The 21,422-nt window shown below is 45.6% G+C and overlaps 1 protein-coding gene across 1 annotated transcript; it reads right to left on the reverse strand.

Moving 5' to 3' along the window:
* Nucleotides 1-1,436: 1,436 nt before the first annotated feature.
* Nucleotides 1,437-21,222, reverse strand: tiparp (TCDD-inducible poly(ADP-ribose) polymerase; the record flags this gene model as incomplete). Its single annotated transcript, XM_080542952.1, has 6 exons — nt 1,437-2,359; nt 2,723-2,980; nt 4,554-4,841; nt 8,634-8,821; nt 10,282-10,495; nt 20,198-21,222. 6 exons carry the CDS (start codon nt 21,220-21,222, stop codon nt 2,170-2,172), a joined length of 2,163 nt encoding a protein of 720 aa, XP_080399078.1. The 3' UTR covers nt 1,437-2,169.
* Nucleotides 21,223-21,422: the final 200 nt, after the last annotated feature.

Consider the following 21,422-nt stretch of genomic DNA (forward strand, 5'->3'; position numbering starts at 1 on the left):
CTCAGGCCCACCGATTCATAAAGGAGTGTTTCTGCGTGCCTGCTGTAATTCCTGGGGGGCAGTCAGGCAAAAACCCAGCCAGCTCCTGATGCATGACTTGCTGAGAGACAGGGTAGAGAGAGGGTAACTGGAGGGACTGAGAGGGGGTTCAGACAGAAGAGTGAAGGTGGAGAGGAGGAAGACAGAAGAGTGAAGGTGGAGAGGAGGAAGACAGAAGAGTGAAGGTGGAGAGGAGGAAGACAGAAGAGTGAAGGTGGAGAGGAGGAAGACAGAAGAGTGAAGGTGGAGAGGAGGAAGACAGAAGAGTGAAGGTGGAGAGGAGGAAGACAGAAGAGTGAAGGTGGAGAGGAGGAAGACAGAAGAGTGAAGGTGGAGAGGAGGAAGACAGAAGAGTGAAGGTGGAGAGGAGGAAGACAGAAGAGTGAAGGTGGAGAGGAGGAAGACAGAAGAGTGAAGGTGGAGAGGAGGAAGACAGAAGAGTGAAGGTGGAGAGGAGGAAGACAGAGAAATAGAAAAGGAAGAAGAAAGAATTGACAGAAAAGAGAAAGAGAAAGAAGACAACCTGCCCAATCGTCCATGTACACAAGGAGAGCAGACACGCACGCAGCTTACATAGCAGGCACGAAGAGAGAGAAAGATAACTCCTCCCCTCATCCCACTCTCTCTCTCTCTCCTCCCCCCCCCCTCTGAAGAGCAGAGCTCAGCATGACAGCCTTACACGACACAGTGACCCGAGACAGAAGAGACAGAATGAGAAAATGTGCAAGGGAGGGAGGGGGAAGAGATTGTGAGACAATAGTAGACAGTTATGAAGAAAGAGAAAATCCTTCAGCAAAACAATAAGGAGAAAGGGGGGAGGGGGAGAAAGCAGTAAAGAATGTTACAGCAAAGCAAGAGAGAAATAATGACAAGAACTGAAAGAGAAAGAATGGGAATGAGAGAAAGACATAGACCCTTATCCGAGGAATGAGAGATGGAAGTGATTCAGAAGATGGGGGGCTGAGGCCTGCTTTTGTTCCCCCAGAATGCTGCCTTCAGGCTGGGGAAGGGTTCTCCCTCTGCCAGCCAGCTCTGGAGCTCTGAAGTGTATTAACCACAGACACTGGGGGGATGGCGGGAGGAAGAGAGAGGGGGACGGGATGGAGGACGGACGGATGGACAGAGCAGTGGGAATTTTCCTTTCTCATTTCAGCCAAACAAGACAAATGGTACTTATGCCTCTGCATACACCTGAAATTAATCATATTTGACAGCACTACCATTCACTTAATTACTTTCTTTAATTGCTCAATGTTACATTAATTAACATAAATAAACATTTTTATGAACAAAAGGCACACAGTTCAAATATAAACAAATATAATGTATGTACAGTTTCTTACACCAAACATGTCAACTCTCTGGAAGAATGGTCTAAGAGAGAGATGGAAGTCTTGGGAAGGTTTGGTTTTAAACAGAAACATTATGCTTTCACTTTTAGCATTGTGTCTTAGAGACACAGTTTATAGTTCAGTACCCATGAGGAAGCAAAATGGCAGATGGCAAGACAGACAAATATGTCCATTCCCACAGTATTGGTGCCAGTGAACTGTTCTGACCGCCAATGAATGACAGAAAGGTCAAATGTCCTCTCGCACAGCATTGGCTGTCCACTGTTCAGACCCCAAATGGCCAACACCAAGGCCAATGTCCACTTGCACAGCATTGAATTCTAGTGAAACTGTTCACTGTCCAGTTTAAGAGGTCACAGAACATCTGCCCACGACGCCACAAATTCAAACACAGACTGGAGCTACTGTCATTGAGGGGTGTTGGGAATAGTCACCATGGTTACTGTATCCAGGGTATGGGGGGGTTGGGTATATCCATAGAACACATTCACACACGTGCACCTGCACGCACGCATGTACACACACGTGACTAACCTCACGCACACAAACACACTCATGCATGCAAACAGACACACACACAGACACACACAGACACACACACACACACACACACACACACACAGTAGCTTCCAGGATGCCGGCCTCGTAGTTTTGGTTCCTGGCTCCTCTAGGATAGGCTCAGGTCTCAGATAGCCACAGTACAGGGCGACACCTCCTACTGTTCAACCAAGTAAGGATATCTCTGGTTTGATTCCGTCTGGTCGGGACTGGTCTGGTCTCAGATAGCCACAGTACTGGGTACTTCCTCATACTGTATGATGAAGTAGGGGTAGCTCTGGTCATCGTTAAAGATGACGTAGATCTGAGGGTCCACCCAGTTGTCCACACACGAGTCGTAGAGGTCGCTAGAGGGGTCACGAGGGCTGAGGGGGGGCGGCCGACGCATGGAGGGGTTCCCCACCGTAAACCTACCAACACAGGAACAAGAGTTAACGTCCGTCTGATGTTCTCCGCTTCCAAAGGAGATATTTAACTAACTGGTGAACTCGTCATATTTTCAACCAGCTAACCTGCTTAGATGTGGTTTACACGATCAAAATCCTCAAAACCAAACTACACAGTAAACAGTTATCAAATGATAGTACAGCAGTAAGTATTGCCCATGTACAGGGATGCAAACCGGTGATGGCCCAAAAAGGTGACGACATTATTTTTTGGGGGCCTTAAAACAAAGAACATTTATGAAAACGGTCTACCTATTTTGAGGTAGTTTGCACCCCCTGCGTGTAGTAATCAACCGACCGGAGTAGAAAAAGAAAGAGGCTACTGACCTGCCGGTGAGGACCTTGGCCAGGAACATGCAGTGGACTCCTTTAGGCGAGCGTTTGGAAAAGTTGTGGGAGTAGACAGACTTGCGGGCGAAGTAGGAGCCCTGGCCGAACATGGTGGCGTGTTTGCCAGAGACGCGCGGGTCAAAGTTGTGCTTGCAGATGCCCTCCACCACGTCGGCCGAGGTGCCGTGGAACAGGTGTCTCTCGCTCAGCATCCGGTCCATCTCGGACAGGCGCCGGGACATGTACTCCTTCTTCCTGTGAGGGGAGAGACTGGAGTTAGATCCACCTTCTGTTGTACAATCTCCCCAACCACATCAGACAGGCCAACACCCTCCCAACATTTAAACAGGCCCTCAAAACCCACCTCTTCAAGCCTGCCTTCACCAGTTAACCCTCTCCCCCCCTCCCCTTCCCATGTGTCCCCAGCACTACCTTAATTAGGCCCCTATACTTTCTTTTATTGATTTTTGGTGTCATTTTATTATTACTACTCCATCTTTTCTGTTTGTGAAGCGTCTTTGAGTGTCTAGAAAAGCGCTATATAATGTATTATTATTATTATTACAACTAAGGTGTTACAGACCGTTAAGATGGAAGACACACACAACCCCCATAAACACCCAACGCCATAATGAAAATATCACAGACCATGCGCGCGCGCACACACACACACACACACACACACACACACACACACACACAATGTTTGATCTGAGCGGATCAGGCGATCGTGCGGAAGCGATAAATGCGTTCCAGCTGGATAGACGCTGAACCTGTGGTGACCCCCAATGACCCTGCAGATTGTGACCTGGCATGGACTGTCACCTCTCTCTCTCTCTCTCTCTCTCTCTCTCTCACCAGCTCTCCCTCACCCTGCCCTCCCTTTCTCCATACTAATGTGGATGAGACATTGTGGGTCCCTGTAGTCACACAGTAGAGGGAACCCTCCTCTCATACAACCTCCTACACACACACACACACACACACACACACACACAAAATAAAGGAAAATCGCACATATTGATATTTGTAGTGCTCATCATGCATACAAAACGCGCGCACACGCACACACACGCACACGCACACACACGCACACACACCTCTTCTGTCCTCTCTGTGACTCATCACTAGCCCCTCCCCCTCCCCCTGACTCATGAGCTCTCTGCTCGATGGACCTTTTACAAATCGACGGCTGTGAGCTGTGAGAAACGTAAAAGTGACATCCTTCCTGCGTCTCTGCGCCGTAGCCCTCATGCTCCTCTCTTTCACGTATTTGCTCTTTCTTCTCTCTCTCTCTCACACACGCACTTCAGCTCTCACCTTCAGAATACCACATAGCCTCCACAGCGCTCACTGCACCACCTTAGTCAAAGTGCAACACCACAGCGAGGAACCAGAGCGTGATGTAACAGCCTAGCCTAGCGGTTAGCCCACTGCTCTCAAAAAAGGACGAAAAAAAACATTGAGCTAACAGCCAGTGTCGAGGCTCGTGCAGCAGCTACAAGAACTCAATCATCTCATCCTCTACTCTCTGCCACGTCCACGGTCAACCATGTTGGAACCAAATGCTTACTTTTCTCTATCTAGAGCTCTTCTTTCCATACAAGAAAAATGTATTCTCTTATCCAAAACCCACCAGACAGTAATAACCGTGTAACTGTAATAATAGCTTAGTAATAACTAAGTAATAACTATATTAATTACATTATACTATATAACATATTATAACTATATTAATTACATTATACTATACTATAACTATATTAATTACATAATAATTCTTAGTTATTATACTAATAACTATGTAATAACTGAACCATTATCTCACCTCTTGTACTTCTCCCAGAGGAAGGGGTTCTGGACGCGGAGGATTTTGAGAATGCGGAACTTGGTCTCGGAGACGGTCTTATGGAAGAGGCTGTACACCGTCCGGTAGCTCCGGTCTTCACAGGACACTGGGACCTGAAGGAAGTCCTGGCTGGTCGTCATTGGCAACCACGTCTCCGGGAACACACCGGGAGGGGCGGTGGAGGTCGGAGAGAGAGGGAGCAGTACGGAGAGATCGACGGTGGTGGAGGACGAGGGGAGAGACAAGGAGGAGAGGCCACCCAGAGTCCTAGAGGAGAGCAAGGAAAGACAACGGAATGACGGACATGTGGGATCATGGACTACTTCCGGAAGCAAGGAATTATATAGGCTATTGCATCAGCAACAACATTTAGGTCTACGTCTAAAATGACGTCCTGCTCTCTATACAGTGTAATGTACAACCTTATATAGCCTATATATACCGTATATAGCCAAAAGTATTGCACAACATAGGGAATAGGGTGTCATTTGAGTTAGTTCTATTGATCAAATCTGTGTTTTGAAGATATACTATTGCTGCAGAATGACCTATAAACTAACTAACCACATCCCCAATTGAACATCACATCCCATCCCTGTCAGCAAATGACTTTGTTCTGCTACAAGCAGAGCAACATGCCAACAGCGAGGAACAAAACAACCAGCTTGGTGAAAATAAAGACCAGATACCAAAATGGGAAAACACAAAGCCAAACACACCACAAAGCCGTCAGGGAGAGAGAAGCAACGCTCTGGTATTTCAGTCAGTAACATTTGGATTGCTGTCATGTTATCGCCGTCTCTCTAAAATATCATTAGCCTCATCTCTCTCATCTTCTGTGTGTGTGTGTGTGTGTGTGTGTGTGTGTGTGTGTGTGTTGATTCTCTGCCCATCTTGACAGTTTTTCCATCTCGTCTCTTTCTCTATTTGGTGAGTCTCAGTCTCATTCATCTGTTCTGGGTGTAGCTCACTTCTGTCTTCCTCTGTTTGAGTCACACTGAACTCTGGCCTTGCAATCAGCGTCGTTCTTCCCCCGTGTGTTTTAGAACAGAGGGAGACGACGAGTGTGAAATGAAAAAGGATACACACCAAAAGAGTGGAGGGACGGAGAGAAAGGGTGTGTTCTCACTAGGACATTTGCTTCACTTGGAATCGGAGTTTAGGATCAAATTCGCTTTGCTCTGCGTCGTTTGGAGCTGTGAGAATGCGCATTCGAAGTCGCTCCCGGAGCAAACAGCCGACGGATGCTCCGCTTGAAAAGGGTGGTTTCGCTCCGGTTAGAAACAACGCATCGAGGCTGTCCATAGGAAAACAACAGCGCACGCGTGTTGATCTGGATAAGAGCGGGACGAATAGGCAATTTTCTATTTTTCGGACCAATCAACTACCACGTCTGTTGCTTCGATTGCGTATGTTACTTCGTTTACATAAAGGGCTGTGAGAACGCAAATCTGAGAAATAATTTATGCAACAATGTTGCTAACTCATCCACTTGCTCTGGGGTCCTGATTCGGACTTTCATGTGAGAACATGACCTTAGATGCCGTAGCTACTCCAGGAGGGAGGAGGGAGTGAGGGACAGAGAAGATGGGGACTAGAATACATGAGGATAGATTGTGTGTTAGGCTGCATGCCTTAGAGGCAAGCTGAACTGGCGAGTGTGTGCGTGAAGGATTAATTTGCCCTAGAGCAGCTTCCCAGCCAAAGTGCCAATCAAACTAATGACCTCCGCCCCTGTGCTCAGGAGAGTGTGTGTGTGTCGTCGTCGTCGTCGTCCCCACACACACACACACACACAGAGCAGCTGCAGTGGTAGATGGAGAGAACAAACTGATCAAAATAAGTCCCCTGTTTGCATTTCAACTCCCCACAGTCACGTTTCACACTCCCTCTGTCTGGAGCTCATTTAGACCTCTCTCTCTCTCTCTCTCTCTCTCTCTCTCTCTCCTTTTACTTCTCCATCTGCTCTCATTCCCTCTTTTCTCTCCCTCTCTCTCCTTTTTCCTTTTCCATCTGTTCATTCCAGCTCTTGATAGAACGGCACAGTCTAGCTCCATAATGCAGTACAGGACTGATAGGAATGCCAGCAGTGTGTTCTAGTCAGCTCAGTGTTGCTGAACTGCACAACTCAGAACTGCAACTTTCACAGAGAGGACTCAACAGAACAGTGTATCACTGCGTCATTCCAGTGTGTGTACTGGCACTTACTGTACAAACAGTGTACTATACAGTGAGGTGCAAACATTTGGGCACCCCTGGTTTAAATGTCTGTTACAATTCATTTCCAAGTGATTGAAAGCAAACCTGAACACTAAATGCTAACAATGTTAAACATGAAACCTTGCTGCACATTTTAAAGCAAGATTTCGGTTTCGTTACTATTTACAAACTGTTACTTTATTTTGCTTGAATACTAATGGAACTTTAATATTCAGACACATTCCAGAATATGACTGGTATATTGTATAATATAACAAATATTAATGTATATATAAACAGAAAACACTTTCAAATGTAAAAGTGCCTCTTAGCCTTGACTACTGGTAGCCCATATACGCATTGTGCATATTATGACTAAAATAATATATAATATATGTATTCGATGCCAAAACAGAAATGAATGACCCCACAACGCAGATTCGTAGCAATCCGGGGCTTCCTCAAACTGTCGCCATGTTCTCAACTCCGCTCGACATGAACAAACATCTGAACAAGAAGCAACTGCGTTCCAGACAAACTCGACCTCCGACTTTCAATGGAACGCGAAAAAGCGACATTCACTAATGCGTATTGAACCATGGATGGCGAACCATACGGTTCAATATAAAACCGAGAACCGTTGCACCCCTAGTAAATATGTCAAACAGTTTTATAACTCAACAATTCCACTATCAGTTTCAAATATATATTATATTATAATTATATTATGTTAATAAGATAAAAGAACATCAGGTGTAGGGCAGTATTTTTCCAGTGATCTCTCTCTCTTGCTCTGAACGAGGGTAAACAAAAATGACATGACTGCTTTCTGGTTATAACCGCTTCACTTTTTTGAATTGCTCATTAAGGACGGAAGACAGCAGAGACTGAACCCAGAACATCTGCTTGTACAGTTTTCGATTTGGTTGGCGCCCATAATGTAATGTCCCCCTCGTAATGTCAATTAGATAGTTGTCCTCTGGAAACCTGTAGCACAGAAACCCGGAATCCCCCATGGAAATGGACTTTAAACTGAGCCAGGCAGAATTGTGAAGAGGGATTGCTATATATTTTGTATTATTATTTTTTTCATTAGTAGTATTAGCCTGCTGACAGTCTGAAGGGAAGGGGGGAGAGTGAGAGTTCAGCTGGGTAACAGGTCATTCACCAACACCTATTAGCATGTCAGGCTAGGGGCTGCAAGGCAGGGAGAGTTCAACTACTGGACAATCCACGTATGTGCGAGAAAGGGAGGGAGGGAGAGGGAGAGGGAGAGGGAGGGGAGGGAGGGAGGGAGAGGGAGAGGGAGGGGAGGGAGGGAGAGAGAGACAGGGTTCCTACAAGTTTCAACAAGTCAAATTTAAGACCGTTTTAGACCTTTTTATAGACCTCTTTGAATAGAATTTTAGACCTATTCGCGATACCGTGTGGTAGCTTTTTGTCATCCTCGAGGTGATGAAATTAGGGATTTCACTGCCAAATAGACAAAAAAGGAAGCGAATTGGCATTTTTTTGGTTTGCAGCTTGATTAATTTCCACGTAAATAGATGTGGTCGGACTGATTTCCTGGAGAGAGAGAGAGAGAGAGAGAGAGAGAGAGAGAGAGAGAGAGAGAGAGAGACTGGACAATCCCTGGCTGCTTGGAATGAAACGAAGCATTATGGATGTATATGATATATTATTGATGGCCATTATCGTTTTTTATAAAGATAGGGCTGGCAGTAGCAGGCGCAAGCGCAGCTGGAACCCTGTCTGTGACACCGTACGCCTGGGAGCCGCAGCAGCCCCAACACGCACGCGCAGCCCAGGCCGAGGTGGCCGCCGAGGCCCTGGAGTTCTGATGTGTTTAAGTCTACTCACTGCAGGTGTGGCGTGAGAACCACAGAGGAGAGGAACAGGGGCCGCTTCTTGATCTGCCGTCTGAACCCGAAGATGGCGTTCTGCTGGAAGCCCTCGCGTATGTTCAGGATGTACTGGTTCTGAAGGGTTATGAACCGAACCTCCTTCAGACCACGGCCACTCGCCTCCTCTATCAGACGAACCACAGGCTGGAGACAGAGAATGTGGGGGGTAGGGGGAGGAGGAGAAAGAGAGAATGTGGGGGGTAGGGGGAGGAGGAGAAAGAGAGAATGTGGGGGGTAGGGGGAGGAGGAGAAAGAGAGAATGTGGGGGGTAGGGGGAGGAGGAGAGAGAGAGAGGGGAAGAGAGAGTGGTCTGTTATTAAAGCAAAATATTAAACTTGAACAATCCAGTTTCAAAATCTTTAGGGCAAGGCAAGTATTTTTGTGTAGTACATTTCATACAACTGGGGCAATTGAAAGTGCTTTACATATAGCCTAAAAAAGAATATATAGATATAGATATAGATATAGATATAGATAAACATTTAATAAGATAATGAATAAAATAATGGAAATGAATAAAACGACATGAATGGAAGTGTTGGTGTTTAATCATAACTGTTGCAAAACATGTAGGTTTTTAGCTTAGATTTAAATATTTCTAGGGTTTGGGCCTGTTTGATTTCTTCAGGGAGTTTGTTCCAGGAGCACGCAGCAGCATGACTGAAAGCTGCTGCACCGTGTTTTGTTTTCACTCTTGGAATGATTAGCTGATTAGTGACAGCTGACCTTAGGGGCCTTGCTGGAATATAGGGTGGGAGGACATCTGATACGTATTTTGGTCCAAGACCAGTTTGTGATTTGTATACAATTTAGGAGTACTTTGAATTCAATCATCTGAGAGACTGGTAGCCAGTGTAGAGATCTCAGGATTGGTGTAATGTGTTCAAACTTCTTTGTTTTGTTTGGATGAGCTGCAGCTTACAAACAGCCCCTTTAGATAGGCCTGTTAGTAGACCATTACAATAATCAAGTCTACTCAAAACAAATGCATGGATGAGCTTTTCACGGTCTTGTTTGGACATGAAACCTCTCATTCTAGTTATGTTTTTCAGGTGATAGTAGGCTGATTTAGTTATCGAGTTTATGTAGAGTTCATCTAGGGTCTTGTAGTCGATGGTGTTCAATTGTGACTTCAACCCCCGATGGTTGTTACGTCAGCCCTGTTTGGGGCTGTTAATGGAGACATGTTTTTCATGCCTGACACAGAAGAGCTAATGCCTTATCTAACGGTTTCTAATTTATTGTAAAAAAAAATAAAAAATCCTGAGCAACGAGCGTTGGGGGATTTGTTAGTCTGTCAACAGTTTTGAAAAGGACGCAGGCCTCATCGATATTATTTATGTTATTGACATTATTGTTTATGATCTTAAGAGAAAAAGGATTGTCTGGCGCTTATTTCTAAGTTATAGTTACATCTTCAATGTAATATGGTACATGTACACCGCTTACTCATCCAACACACACACGCGCGCACGCGCACACACACGCACACGCGCACGTGCACACACACACACACACACACACACACACACACACGCACACACACACGCACACACGCACACACGCACACACGCACACACGCACACACGCACACACGCACACACCTCTGAGTATTCCCTCCAGCCAAAGTTGTCTCGGCAGTAGTACTTCCACAGCGTGTGACAGTGAGGCGCAGGGGTGGTGTTTGTGTGACAGTTGGGTGCGGGGGTGTTTGTGGGAGGGACCGCAGAGCTGGCCGGCGTGGTCAACCTCCTGACACGGTCGAACTCCAGGTCACCTACACGCATGGCCACAAAGTCCAGGGAAAAGACACGGCCCCTGAGAGAGACGAGACAACAAATCACACCGTCAATATAACACATCTCAATACTCTACTACATCATGCAACGTTTACACAAAAACAGAGAGATCTCACAGATAACGGTTTGGAATCACCGTCGACGTACCATAACATGGTCAATGTAGAATACAACATAACAGGAATTAAATAATAATAATAATAATAATACATTAGACTTATATAGCGCTTTTCTAGACACTCAGACACTTTACAAACTGAAAAGATCGAGTAGTAGTAATAATAAAAGGACACAAAAGGTTATGGTAGTGCAGAAAGATATATATTTGCCTTTGCTTTCATGTGTCTGCCCCGTTAGACAACAATACATCATACAATGTGTTAGAAAAATGTGAACACGACCAGTGTCGGTTACACAAATCAGAACAAATTCTAAGCGGCTAGTGTGTCTGCCAAAACACGAACACTAACCCCCCTGTATGTCTGTGGTCTGGGTTAAATCCTCATTATGATCACTCCCTGTGTGTGAGCTCATGCCCCCTGTCCTCACACCACCCTCCCTGAGGCCTCTGGCAAGACTGTTTCTGGGTCAGACATACCCCCTCACACACAAATATACATGTGGGCAACGCATGCACACATGCCGTGCCACGACACACACACACACACACACACACACACACACACACACACACAGACACACAGACAGAGACACACACACAGAGACACACAGACACAGACAGACAGACAGACACACACACACACACACACACACACAGGCTTGCTGTGTTAATGGGCAGATTGATTATGGCTGGGAGTCGAATGGGATATTGGTCGAAGGTCAGATGTGTCGTCAGGCTGTGACACACTCGGTTAGTTAGTGTGAGTGTGTGTCCAAGACAGTGTGAGAGGTGTTTGTCCAGCTCACAGCTTAGGAGAGGCAGGAGAGAAAGAGGGGGGGGAGGCTGTATAGTGCAAATCTGTACCGTCATTGACTAACATTAGCATGGTAGCAAAGAGAAGTGAAACTCAGAGAGGAGAAGAGATAACTTCCTTTACAACAAAACTTCCCAGTCATGGTTTCACCTCATAAAAAATAATCAGCAACTCTGCCTGGTTTCTGTAAACTCACAGACATACACTCGCTGAACACTGTGTACTAATACTGGGTAGGGCCTCGCTTTGCTCTCAAAAACAGGCTCAATTATTTGTGGCATTGATTCCACAAGATGTTGGAAACATTCCATTGAGATTTTTCGGGTGCACTTTCAAGCTGTGAGTCATCCCATTCTACCACATCCCAAAGGTGTTCTATTGGATTCAGGTCTGGTGACTGTGAAGGCTACTGAAGAACACTGAACTCATTATCATGTTAATGAAACAAGTTTGAGATGACTTTTGCTTTGTGAGCATCATCATGCTGGAAGTAGCCATTAGAAGATGGGTACATTGTGGCCATGAAGGGATGCACATGGTCAACAACAATACTCAAATAGGCTGTGGCATTCAATCGATGATTAACGGATTGAGAGCTATTGACAATCTACCCCCACACACACACACACACTTTTACTAGGGAGAATAATAATAATAATTTATGCAGAGTCATCTTTCATTCACTCACTACGTTCAGTGTTTCCCCTAAGAGTCTAGAGGTTCTAGAGGTTCGCTGTGTGTGGGGAAATTAAATAAGGATGTGATTCTATGGAGTTATGTATGTGGAAAACGACCAGGGGACTGAGACTCCATCCACCACACCAGGGTTACTACCAGAGTTACACCAGGGTTACTTCCAGAGTTACACCAGGGTTACTACCAGAGTTACACCAGAGTTACTACCAGTTACACCAGGGTTACACCAGGGTTACTACCAGAGTTACACCAGGGTTACTACCAGAGTTACACCAGGGTTACACCAGGGTTACACCAGGGTTACTACCAGAGTTACACCAGGGTTACTACCAGAGTTACACCAGAGTTACACCAGGGTTACTACCAGAGTTACACCAGGGTTACACCAGGGTTACACCAGGGTTACTACCAGAGTTACAACAGAGTTACACCAGGGTTACACCAGGGTTACTGCCAGAGTTACACCAGAGTTACACCAGAGTTACACCAGGGTTACTACCAGGGTTACTACCAGAGTTACACCAGGGTTACACCAGGGTTACTACCAGAGTTACACCAGGGTTACACCAGGGTTACTACCAGAGTTACACCAGAGTTACTACCAGAGTTACACCAGAGTTACTACCAGAGTTACACCAGGGTTACACCAGGGTTACTACCAGAGTTACACCAGGGTTACACCAGGGTTACTACCAGAGTTACACCAGAGTTACTACCAGAGTTACACCAGGGTTACACCAGGGTTACACCAGGGTTACACCAGGGTTACTACCAGAGTTACACCAGGGTTACACCAGGGTTACTACCAGAGTTACACCAGAGTTACTACCAGAGTTACACCAGAGTTACTACCAGAGTTACACCAGGGTTACACCAGGGTTACTACCAGGGTTACTACCAGGGTTTCTACCAGAGTTACACCAGGGTTACTACCAGGGTTACACCAGAGTTACTACCAGTTACACCAGGGTTTCTACCAGAGTTACACCAGAGTTACTACCAGAGTTACTACCAGAGTTACACCAGGGTTACACCAGAGGTACTACCAGAGTTACACCAGAGTTACTACCAGGGTTACTACCAGAGTTACACCAGAGTTACTACCAGAGTTACACCAGAGTTACTACCAGAGTTACACCAGGGTTACACCAGGGTTACACCAGAGTTACTACCAGAGTTACACCAGAGTTACTACCAGAGTTACACCAGGGTTACACCAGGGTTACTACCAGGGTTACTACCAGGGTTTCTACCAGAGTTACACCAGGGTTACTACCAGGGTTACACCAGAGTTACTACCAGGGTTACACCAGAGTTACTACCAGTTACACCAGGGTTTCTACCAGAGTTACACCAGAGTTACACCAGAGTTACTACCAGAGTTACACCAGAGTTACTACCAGGGTTACACCAGGGTTACTACCAGGGTTTCTACCAGAGTTACACCAGGGTTACACCAGGGTTACTACCAGGGTTACACCAGAGTTACTACCAGAGTTACACCAGGGTTACACCAGAGTTACACCAGAGTTACACCAGGGTTACACCAGAGTTACTACCAGAGTTACACCAGGGTTACTACCAGAGCCCCATGTCACTTCACACAGCTCTGACCGCAACTAGCACCAACCGCACCCTGACCTGAGACAAATACTAGACAGGTCATTTTCAGTCTGTAAGAAAGGGCCAATTCAGAAACACAAGTTGGGTCCAGGGCTGCAACTATCGAGTATTTTGGTAATAGTATAATAATAGTATAATAATAGAATAATAATTCGGACTATACTGTAATCAGATTTTTACAAATACTTCTCTGCACTGTAGCCTGTTAACCATCCGACCATCCACCGGTGGGCCCGAACGCCATATGCTAATTGTCTTGCCCAGCCCTGTACATGCTTCCTATGCTTTCCTATGTTTATGTAGGTAGTCATGTGTTACATCCTCTCAAAGATACGATTCTTGCGCTTCGAGCCAAATAATCCATCTCAAGATACAATCACACAGTAGGCGCAATCGACGCCACTGTCAGACCACCAACAAACACGCTACATTGACAAATGTGATCAACCTCACAAATGAAGCCTTATAGTTGACCACCGATCGATAACATTCCAACAACGGTTTGTTTACGTTGCTCCCAAAAATATTTAGACGAAAATCAAAAGTGTGTTCCAAGTTGTATTTCTCAACGCCAGTGCCACTTAGTCGTTCTTACTGTTGGGGAACAAACCTCAGAGTGTTAGCCTACCTTCAAAAGGTGACCAACCCCATGCATTTACTCCAAATGGTTCAAGAACAGCTTCCAATTTACTTTGGGTATACGTCGGATAGGTGTTTAGGCTAATTCTACAGGAATGGTAAGGGGTTAAGGCAAGACAATTTGAATCATGAATTTTTTATAATCAAATTATTCAAGTTAGAATTGTTTCAGCCTTCGTTGTGTTCATTCACAACGCTGCAGATGCTGTCCAGAAACAGGGGAGATATGTCCTGACACGAGAACCTGTTGGAACTAGTCATCTGCAACACACCTTGACTACACACTAAAGAAGGAAGGTGTACAGAGAGAGGCGTCAGGAGGGGAGGCTGACGAACAAAGAAAGAGGAGAAGGAAAAACAGAAATGAATAGAGATCAGGAACAGGGAGCATTTTCAAAGGAGTCTATTCTTTCCTCTCCTCCCTTTTGTCTTTGCTCCTTTTTACTTTCCTCCATTCTTTACACTCTTTGTTCTCTGTTCTCCCTCTATTGTCCTTGTTCCTCCCATTTCTCTGGGCTTTGTTCCTTTCTGTTATCTGTCTTGCCTCCACTCTCTCCACTCCTCTCTCTGTGGCTTCATGTTGTTCTTCCCTCTCCTCTCTCTCTGTTCTCTCTCTCAGTACAGAACTGTCTCTGCCTGCCACAGAACATTAAGGAGAGAGCAAGGCCCTCTGGGATAGTGAAGGGCAGGGCTGTGTGTGTGTTTGTGTGTGTGTGTGTGGGGGGGTACAATTGCACCACCACCACAGCATCAAACAAATGGCATGTCCCCGTTCACGGCAGGCTTGATCTCACGCTCGTATTGCTACACAACAGATAATGCTCCCGAAAAGTTGCACACGTGACAAACAGTCAAAGTTCCAATCTGTTTCCCCCTACATTAAGAATCCCCTTCCTTTCTCTCCTCTTCACCCTGCATCCCTTGCCTCCCCCACTAATGGTCTTCAGTCAACTGTCCTCCTTACTTCTCTTCTTCCTTCGCTTCTACCCTCCGTTCATCTCTCCCTCTCCCTCCCTTCCTCCGGGGCCAGTTAGCTCCATTCTAAAAATAAAATTCCGCCGGTTAAATTAAGTGCACAGAGTGTATGTGGGTTCATTATGGGAGCCAATCAAAAGCCAGACCGAGCATTAAGACACACCCATTTTGTCATGGTTGCCACTCCAGAGGTACTTGGACACACGCACACAGACAGACACAGAGAGACAGACACAGAGACACACTCTTTCAGAACAACCTTTGAGAACACTGGATTGGACAGAGAACTGCTAGTTAATTTCAAAGGACAAAAATATATATATATTTAAAACTATGGGAGGCATTGTGAAATAAACGCTTAACGTTTGAGCGTCAATACAATACCTACAAATGTGCATCAGAGACATTGAATCTGGAGGATGAGTCATTTATTTATTTACTGTAATCTCAAAGTGGGAACCCCAAAAGGCATGCTAAAGAGAGAGAGAGTAAAAGGAGGAGTGTGGAGTGTAGATAGAGGTAGAGTGAGGTAGATATACAGTAGGGGAGAGAGAGAGAAATAGAAATACTGATTTAGAAAAGCTAAATGAGGAATGTAAAACAGAGCCGAGGGGGAAGGTAGAGAGAGAATGAGAGAGACAAAGGAAAGGTGTGTGAAGGCTGTTAGAAGGTCATGGTAAGACAGCCCTTTGATGTCCTTCTGACCCAGTCACTCACTACTGCAACAGGAACTACACCTACATCGCACAACTGATGCATTCATGTCAGGTGCACTGGTCAGGTCACACACACACACACACACAGACACAGACACACACACAGACACCCACACAGACACACACCACCAAGTGCAGGGCACAGCAATCTGGAAGTTTACGATTACAGACTTCACAGGAGCCCAAAAACAAACAATTAAACACTTATACAAACACAGGGTGTTTCGTACTTCCTCATATAAATTCTCAATCAGTAAATTGCTTCTCTTGCTTCCTGTCTCGTTCTGGTTCTGTTTCTCAGCTGTAGAAATAGACTAGACAAACGTTCCAGAGAGGTAACCACATTAGGCCAACAGTATTTGAATGCACGTACGCACACACACACCAGTGAGGACATGTTGCTCCTAAATGTCCTATTAGGTTCAACACGTCACATACCTCTACAGTGCAAGAATGCTCTTAAAAAGGAACACAGCTGCAATGGAAGTCGCTTTGGAATAAAAGTGTCAGCTAAATGGCATACATTATTCTTATTGTTATTAGAATGCCTGAGAGAGGGACACTTAGCTCACTCGGTCCTCACACACACACACACACACACACACACACACACACACACACACACACAAACACAAACACAGGAGAAGGGTTAGAGGAAGGTAAAAATAAAAAAATAAAAAGAAGAGAGGAAGGGAGGGACTGTTAGAGAGAGAGAGCGAAAGAGAGAGAGAGATGTGCTGGAGGGGGAGGAGGAGGAGAGGATATTGCTTCAGTTCAGAGGCGTATGGAAGCCTGCGGGCACAAACCGCAAACTTAATTCTATCTCTGTATCTACACACGTGAGACAGGGGAGGAATGATGAGGGTTAGAGGTAGGCACTGAGTAACAGAAGGCAGGGCTACCCGGACCTCGCCCCAGTGAATCATTTCATGGGCTGTCTGACATGTTATCTTCTTTCTCTCTCTCTCTCTCACTCACACACACACACACACACACACACACACACACTGCCTGACACGTCATCTCTTCACATACAACACACTCAAACACAATGGCAAAAACTAGCACAAAGGGAGCCACGCATAAGGCACATGGACAGAAACTCTGACACACACACACAGACACACACAGACAGCTGTGTCAGGTCGCTCTGCCCTTGGTGCTCAGTGACTCTTCATGTCAGTTAATGACGAGCATACCTGTTATCGCCTGCATGGTCAACAAAAGCATCGATCTTTCTCTCTTATTACGCAAGATATGCTTATCAAAAGAGTAAGGGTAAAAGGTGAGGTGCGTGACTGTAAACTGATAAGTAAACCCTTGATAGCAATGTTTAACAAACTATACAACTCTATGCACTAGGACTACTTCCAACAATTCCAAATGAAATAATACAAAATAAAAAAAAACATTTACTTTTAGAACTGTGCATATTCTAAGTTTGGTAAGAGAATGACCATAACATGTCCCAGGTTTGTTTTATGTAACCATATTTGCCAAAAGTTTAATATCTGCTCCAAATTCAGATTTAATATGTCGATGTTAGCGATCATAAGATACCTTTAAAACATGTATTTGGGTTGTTGAGCTACAGTAGGTGAAGTGGATCTATATCCAGTAACAGAAACAGAGTCAGAATGACTAAATGGGACTTATGGATTTTAATGTCATTCCATACGATGATGTAACTAAAATAGGGAAACAAAAGATTGTCTATGGTATATTAATATCTTAATAAAGTAATTATCTATTCTGTTGTTAACTTGTATAACATTAAAAAGTGAAATTCACAAAAACTCAATTAATTCACTGACGTGTGATTTTAGTGTATTTTTCTTCATTATACCCCATACACTTTTGGCACCAAAATACAGATTTTAAAATATATACTACAGGTAAGCTCATGTACAGACACATACACAGAGACACCCAATATGCTCCCAGTTTGCCTCAGAGATAGCCTCTGCAAAATGATAACAAGATGATCTATATTGTCTGCAACCGGTGTGGGAAGGACCCTAAGAATGGAAGACCAGTAAGCAGGGTCAGTGTCTCTTTAATGAAGGACACAAATCCCTTGCTATGCTTTTTGTACAAGTGTGCAACATGCATGTGATCAATGGAAGTTACTTATTTAGCTATAGCTACATATTTGTGTGATTTGCGGGCATTGCTTTCCCCACTGTACTCGACAACAATGAAGTCTCCATTTTGTGAAGCCTGAGATGAGGATGTTGATGCAGAGCTTGGTGAGGATGCTGCTACAGTGGTTTGTAACAACTATTGTATGATTTCCCACTGCTTTTCGGCTGTCAGAAACCTTTTTTAAGTTCCACGAGGAACCCCTATGGCCTATGGGTTCCATGTGGAACCCTCTGTGAAAAAGGTTCTATGTGGAACTTAAAGGGTTCTTCCACAGGGAGGATTGACGAACCCTTTTAGGTTCTGTACAACCTGTACAATAAGTTGCCTAAATATAGCTAGTTCAAATTCAGTACTTTTGTTAAAGATTAGAGTAACACAATGATCACTTTTAATCACCTATTAATTCATAAACTAAGTAGATATCAGTAAAAACACTACAAGTAGGCTATTTGGTAGGACTATCTATACTTCTTCCTTTTGTTAACTTTCATTAAGAGACATTTTAAAATTTAAATATCTTACATTTATGTGGGTTTTTGGTAACCAAATGACCCAGACACTGTGCAATGATTCTTACACTTACAGAAGCCAAACCATTTCCTCAAAACTGAATATAACTGTTGATATTAGTTGACTGGGGTCTATACTTTTACCAGAAGCCAAACACATGGAATTTCTGATTTAGTTCAGGAGGACCATTGACATGGTCAAAAAGAATGACTGTGTGTATGTATACTCATTTAATAAATATCCTAGTTGTGCGCTCAGATTTATTTTCATCTCAGTCATGAGACTATTCTGGGAGGTACATATAAGATTGCTATTAGGATATCTATGAGGCACTATTGTGCAAAATAATAATATTTCAGGGCCATGTCAGTGGTGGGCTGATGAGAAATAGACTTGGCTTTAAGTACATTTGAAAAATCTTGAAAGTACTTTAAAGATTTGGCTTTAAGTACATTTGTGAAGGCAGTTAATTCTGTTTTATAAAATAAGTTAAAAGTGGTAAATATTCCAAAACTGTGTTTAACTTCGTAACTAGTTTGTTGCAGTATAATTGATAGTAGATCCGTTTGTTAGCATATTCAAATAGCTGCTGTCTTGAATGTGGCTTCATGCTGACAGGTGTATATCCCGTGTGAAGGCAGGTTTGCATGTTGTTTCAGGTCAAACCTAAGTCAACAACAAAACACACACAAACATGCACATCACACAAACCCTCAGTGTCCTAAAAAACTGGTGAGATGCGTGTGAGTGAGTGATGGATACAGGAGCTTGAACCAGAGCATGCTTTATGCCTGTGGAAGCGCCAGCCAAGTGCTTGCGTGTGTGAGCAGGGTTTATCTGTGTGTCTGCGAAAAGGCGTGCGTGTGAGCAAGCTACTGAGCCTGTCTGTGCAACGGATTCGTGTGAACGTGCCAGGCGAGAGAGAGACAGAGAGAGAGGGAGAGAGAGAGAGACGGAGAGAGAGAGAGACAGAGAGAGAGAGAGAGAGAGAGAGAGAGAGAGAGAGAGAGAGAGAGAGAGAGAGAGAGAGAGAGAGAGAGAGAGAGAGAGAGAGAGAGAGAGAGAGAGAGCCAGTGCGTGTGTGTCAGTGACCGCACCAGGCAGCAGTAGGTCATGCTAGTTCACAGCTTTGGGGCCACGGTTGCACTTCCTGACTTGAGCTGAGTGAGCCAGTGAGACGGCTGTGCTTGGGAGCATAGACATCACTCTACTGCAAGAACATAAGAATAACAACTTCAGCCAAATACCCAAGATAGTACAACCAAAACTACTCATTAGTTCATTATTTTTCCACACACACACACACACACACTGTGTAGGCCTATCTAAAAAAAGACAGGAAGACAGAGACACAGCCAGTCTGCATGTCTCTGATATACCAAAGCAGCAATTCTAAGCTTAAATTGTCTGCTTTCTTTCAAACAAATGCAAAACAGGAGGGGGTCACGGAAGTTTTAATCACAGTCAGTAACATTGACTTACTGAAACTTGAGCCTGACTTGCTCATTATCCGGATTGCAATAGAGCCTCTCCAACTGGTCCTGCGACTCGTCCGCCACGCTCTGCCAGGCCTGGGGGTCGCTCCTCTGGATCTGCCAGTGGTAGGGCAGCACGGTGTGGTGGTGGGCACAGTCACTGCCGTACACACACAGGCCCTGCAGGAAGTCCACGCAGATCGACACCGCGTCGGCCTGGTGTGTGTGATACTGGAGCTGCGTGAGGAGCTGAAACACTAGATCCAACGAGGCCTCTTCGCTTTTATCCTGAAAGATCACTCCTTTGTCGGGCCGAGGGAGGGGAGGAGAGCTGTCGTCTTTGATGATGGAGAGGCAATTGGCCCCCCGCGAGGCTTCAGAGGCGAAGGGGTCACTCGTCTTGTTGCGTGGAGGAGGGGGCACTCCTAGGGGGGTCCCGTCCCGGGTGGGGGGTGTTGCGGCCGCGGCCACGTCACGGGCCCCCCGGGGGGGCAGCTTTAGCTGGAAGCGGTGGTCGTTAGGGTCTATTGTCCCGGGCTGCTGGAGGTCCACCGGTACCTTCGGGGGTCTCTCTGCCCTCTCGGTCTCCTCCAGCTCGGCGGCGGCGTCGGCCATCTCCGCGTCGCTGGTATCAATCAGCCCTGCTACAGGGGGGGCTCCCCCCGGGTCTTTCAGACGCACCTGTCCGAGGCGAGCCTTCCGTACCACGACCCCGGCGGTGCAGAGGGTGCCCAGGGACCGGCGCGGGACGAACACCCCATCGCCGGTGACGAGCGCGTCCGTGCTCAGCAATGTGGTCAGGATGGGGTCCTGGAGCGCACGGAGGCACTTGGCATCCAATTTCCTTTGTCCGTGTTTCTTTTTGAAATAGGGCTTCATTAAGGGGATTTTATCGGTAAGTCCAACCAGCGGTTGTTCCGTGAATTCCCGGTCTCCCATGCTCATATCTAGTGCGAGCCCCGGCGTGCCGTTGTCCAGGACCTTGTCGGTGGCGTCTGTCGGTTTCTGCAGGATATGCAAAGTTCTCTCCATCGTCGCCCAGGGCACTCCTAAAACCCGCCGGTCCTGAAAGAGACGGAGTGAGAGAAAGAGTGAGCAAGATGACACCGATACCATGGGCTAACACACCTCAAAACCTTTTTTTCGTCTTCCATACGCATGTCACAAGAGTCTCAAAAGTCCCAGGGCTCGTCTCTTCACATACATAGTTCACTTCTTAGTCACCCTCTTGA

The sequence above is a fragment of the Nansenia antarctica genome (genome assembly GCF_963989245.1).
Source record: "Nansenia antarctica genome assembly, chromosome: 12".
In the NCBI taxonomy this organism is placed as follows: domain Eukaryota; kingdom Metazoa; phylum Chordata; class Actinopteri; order Argentiniformes; family Microstomatidae; genus Nansenia; species Nansenia antarctica.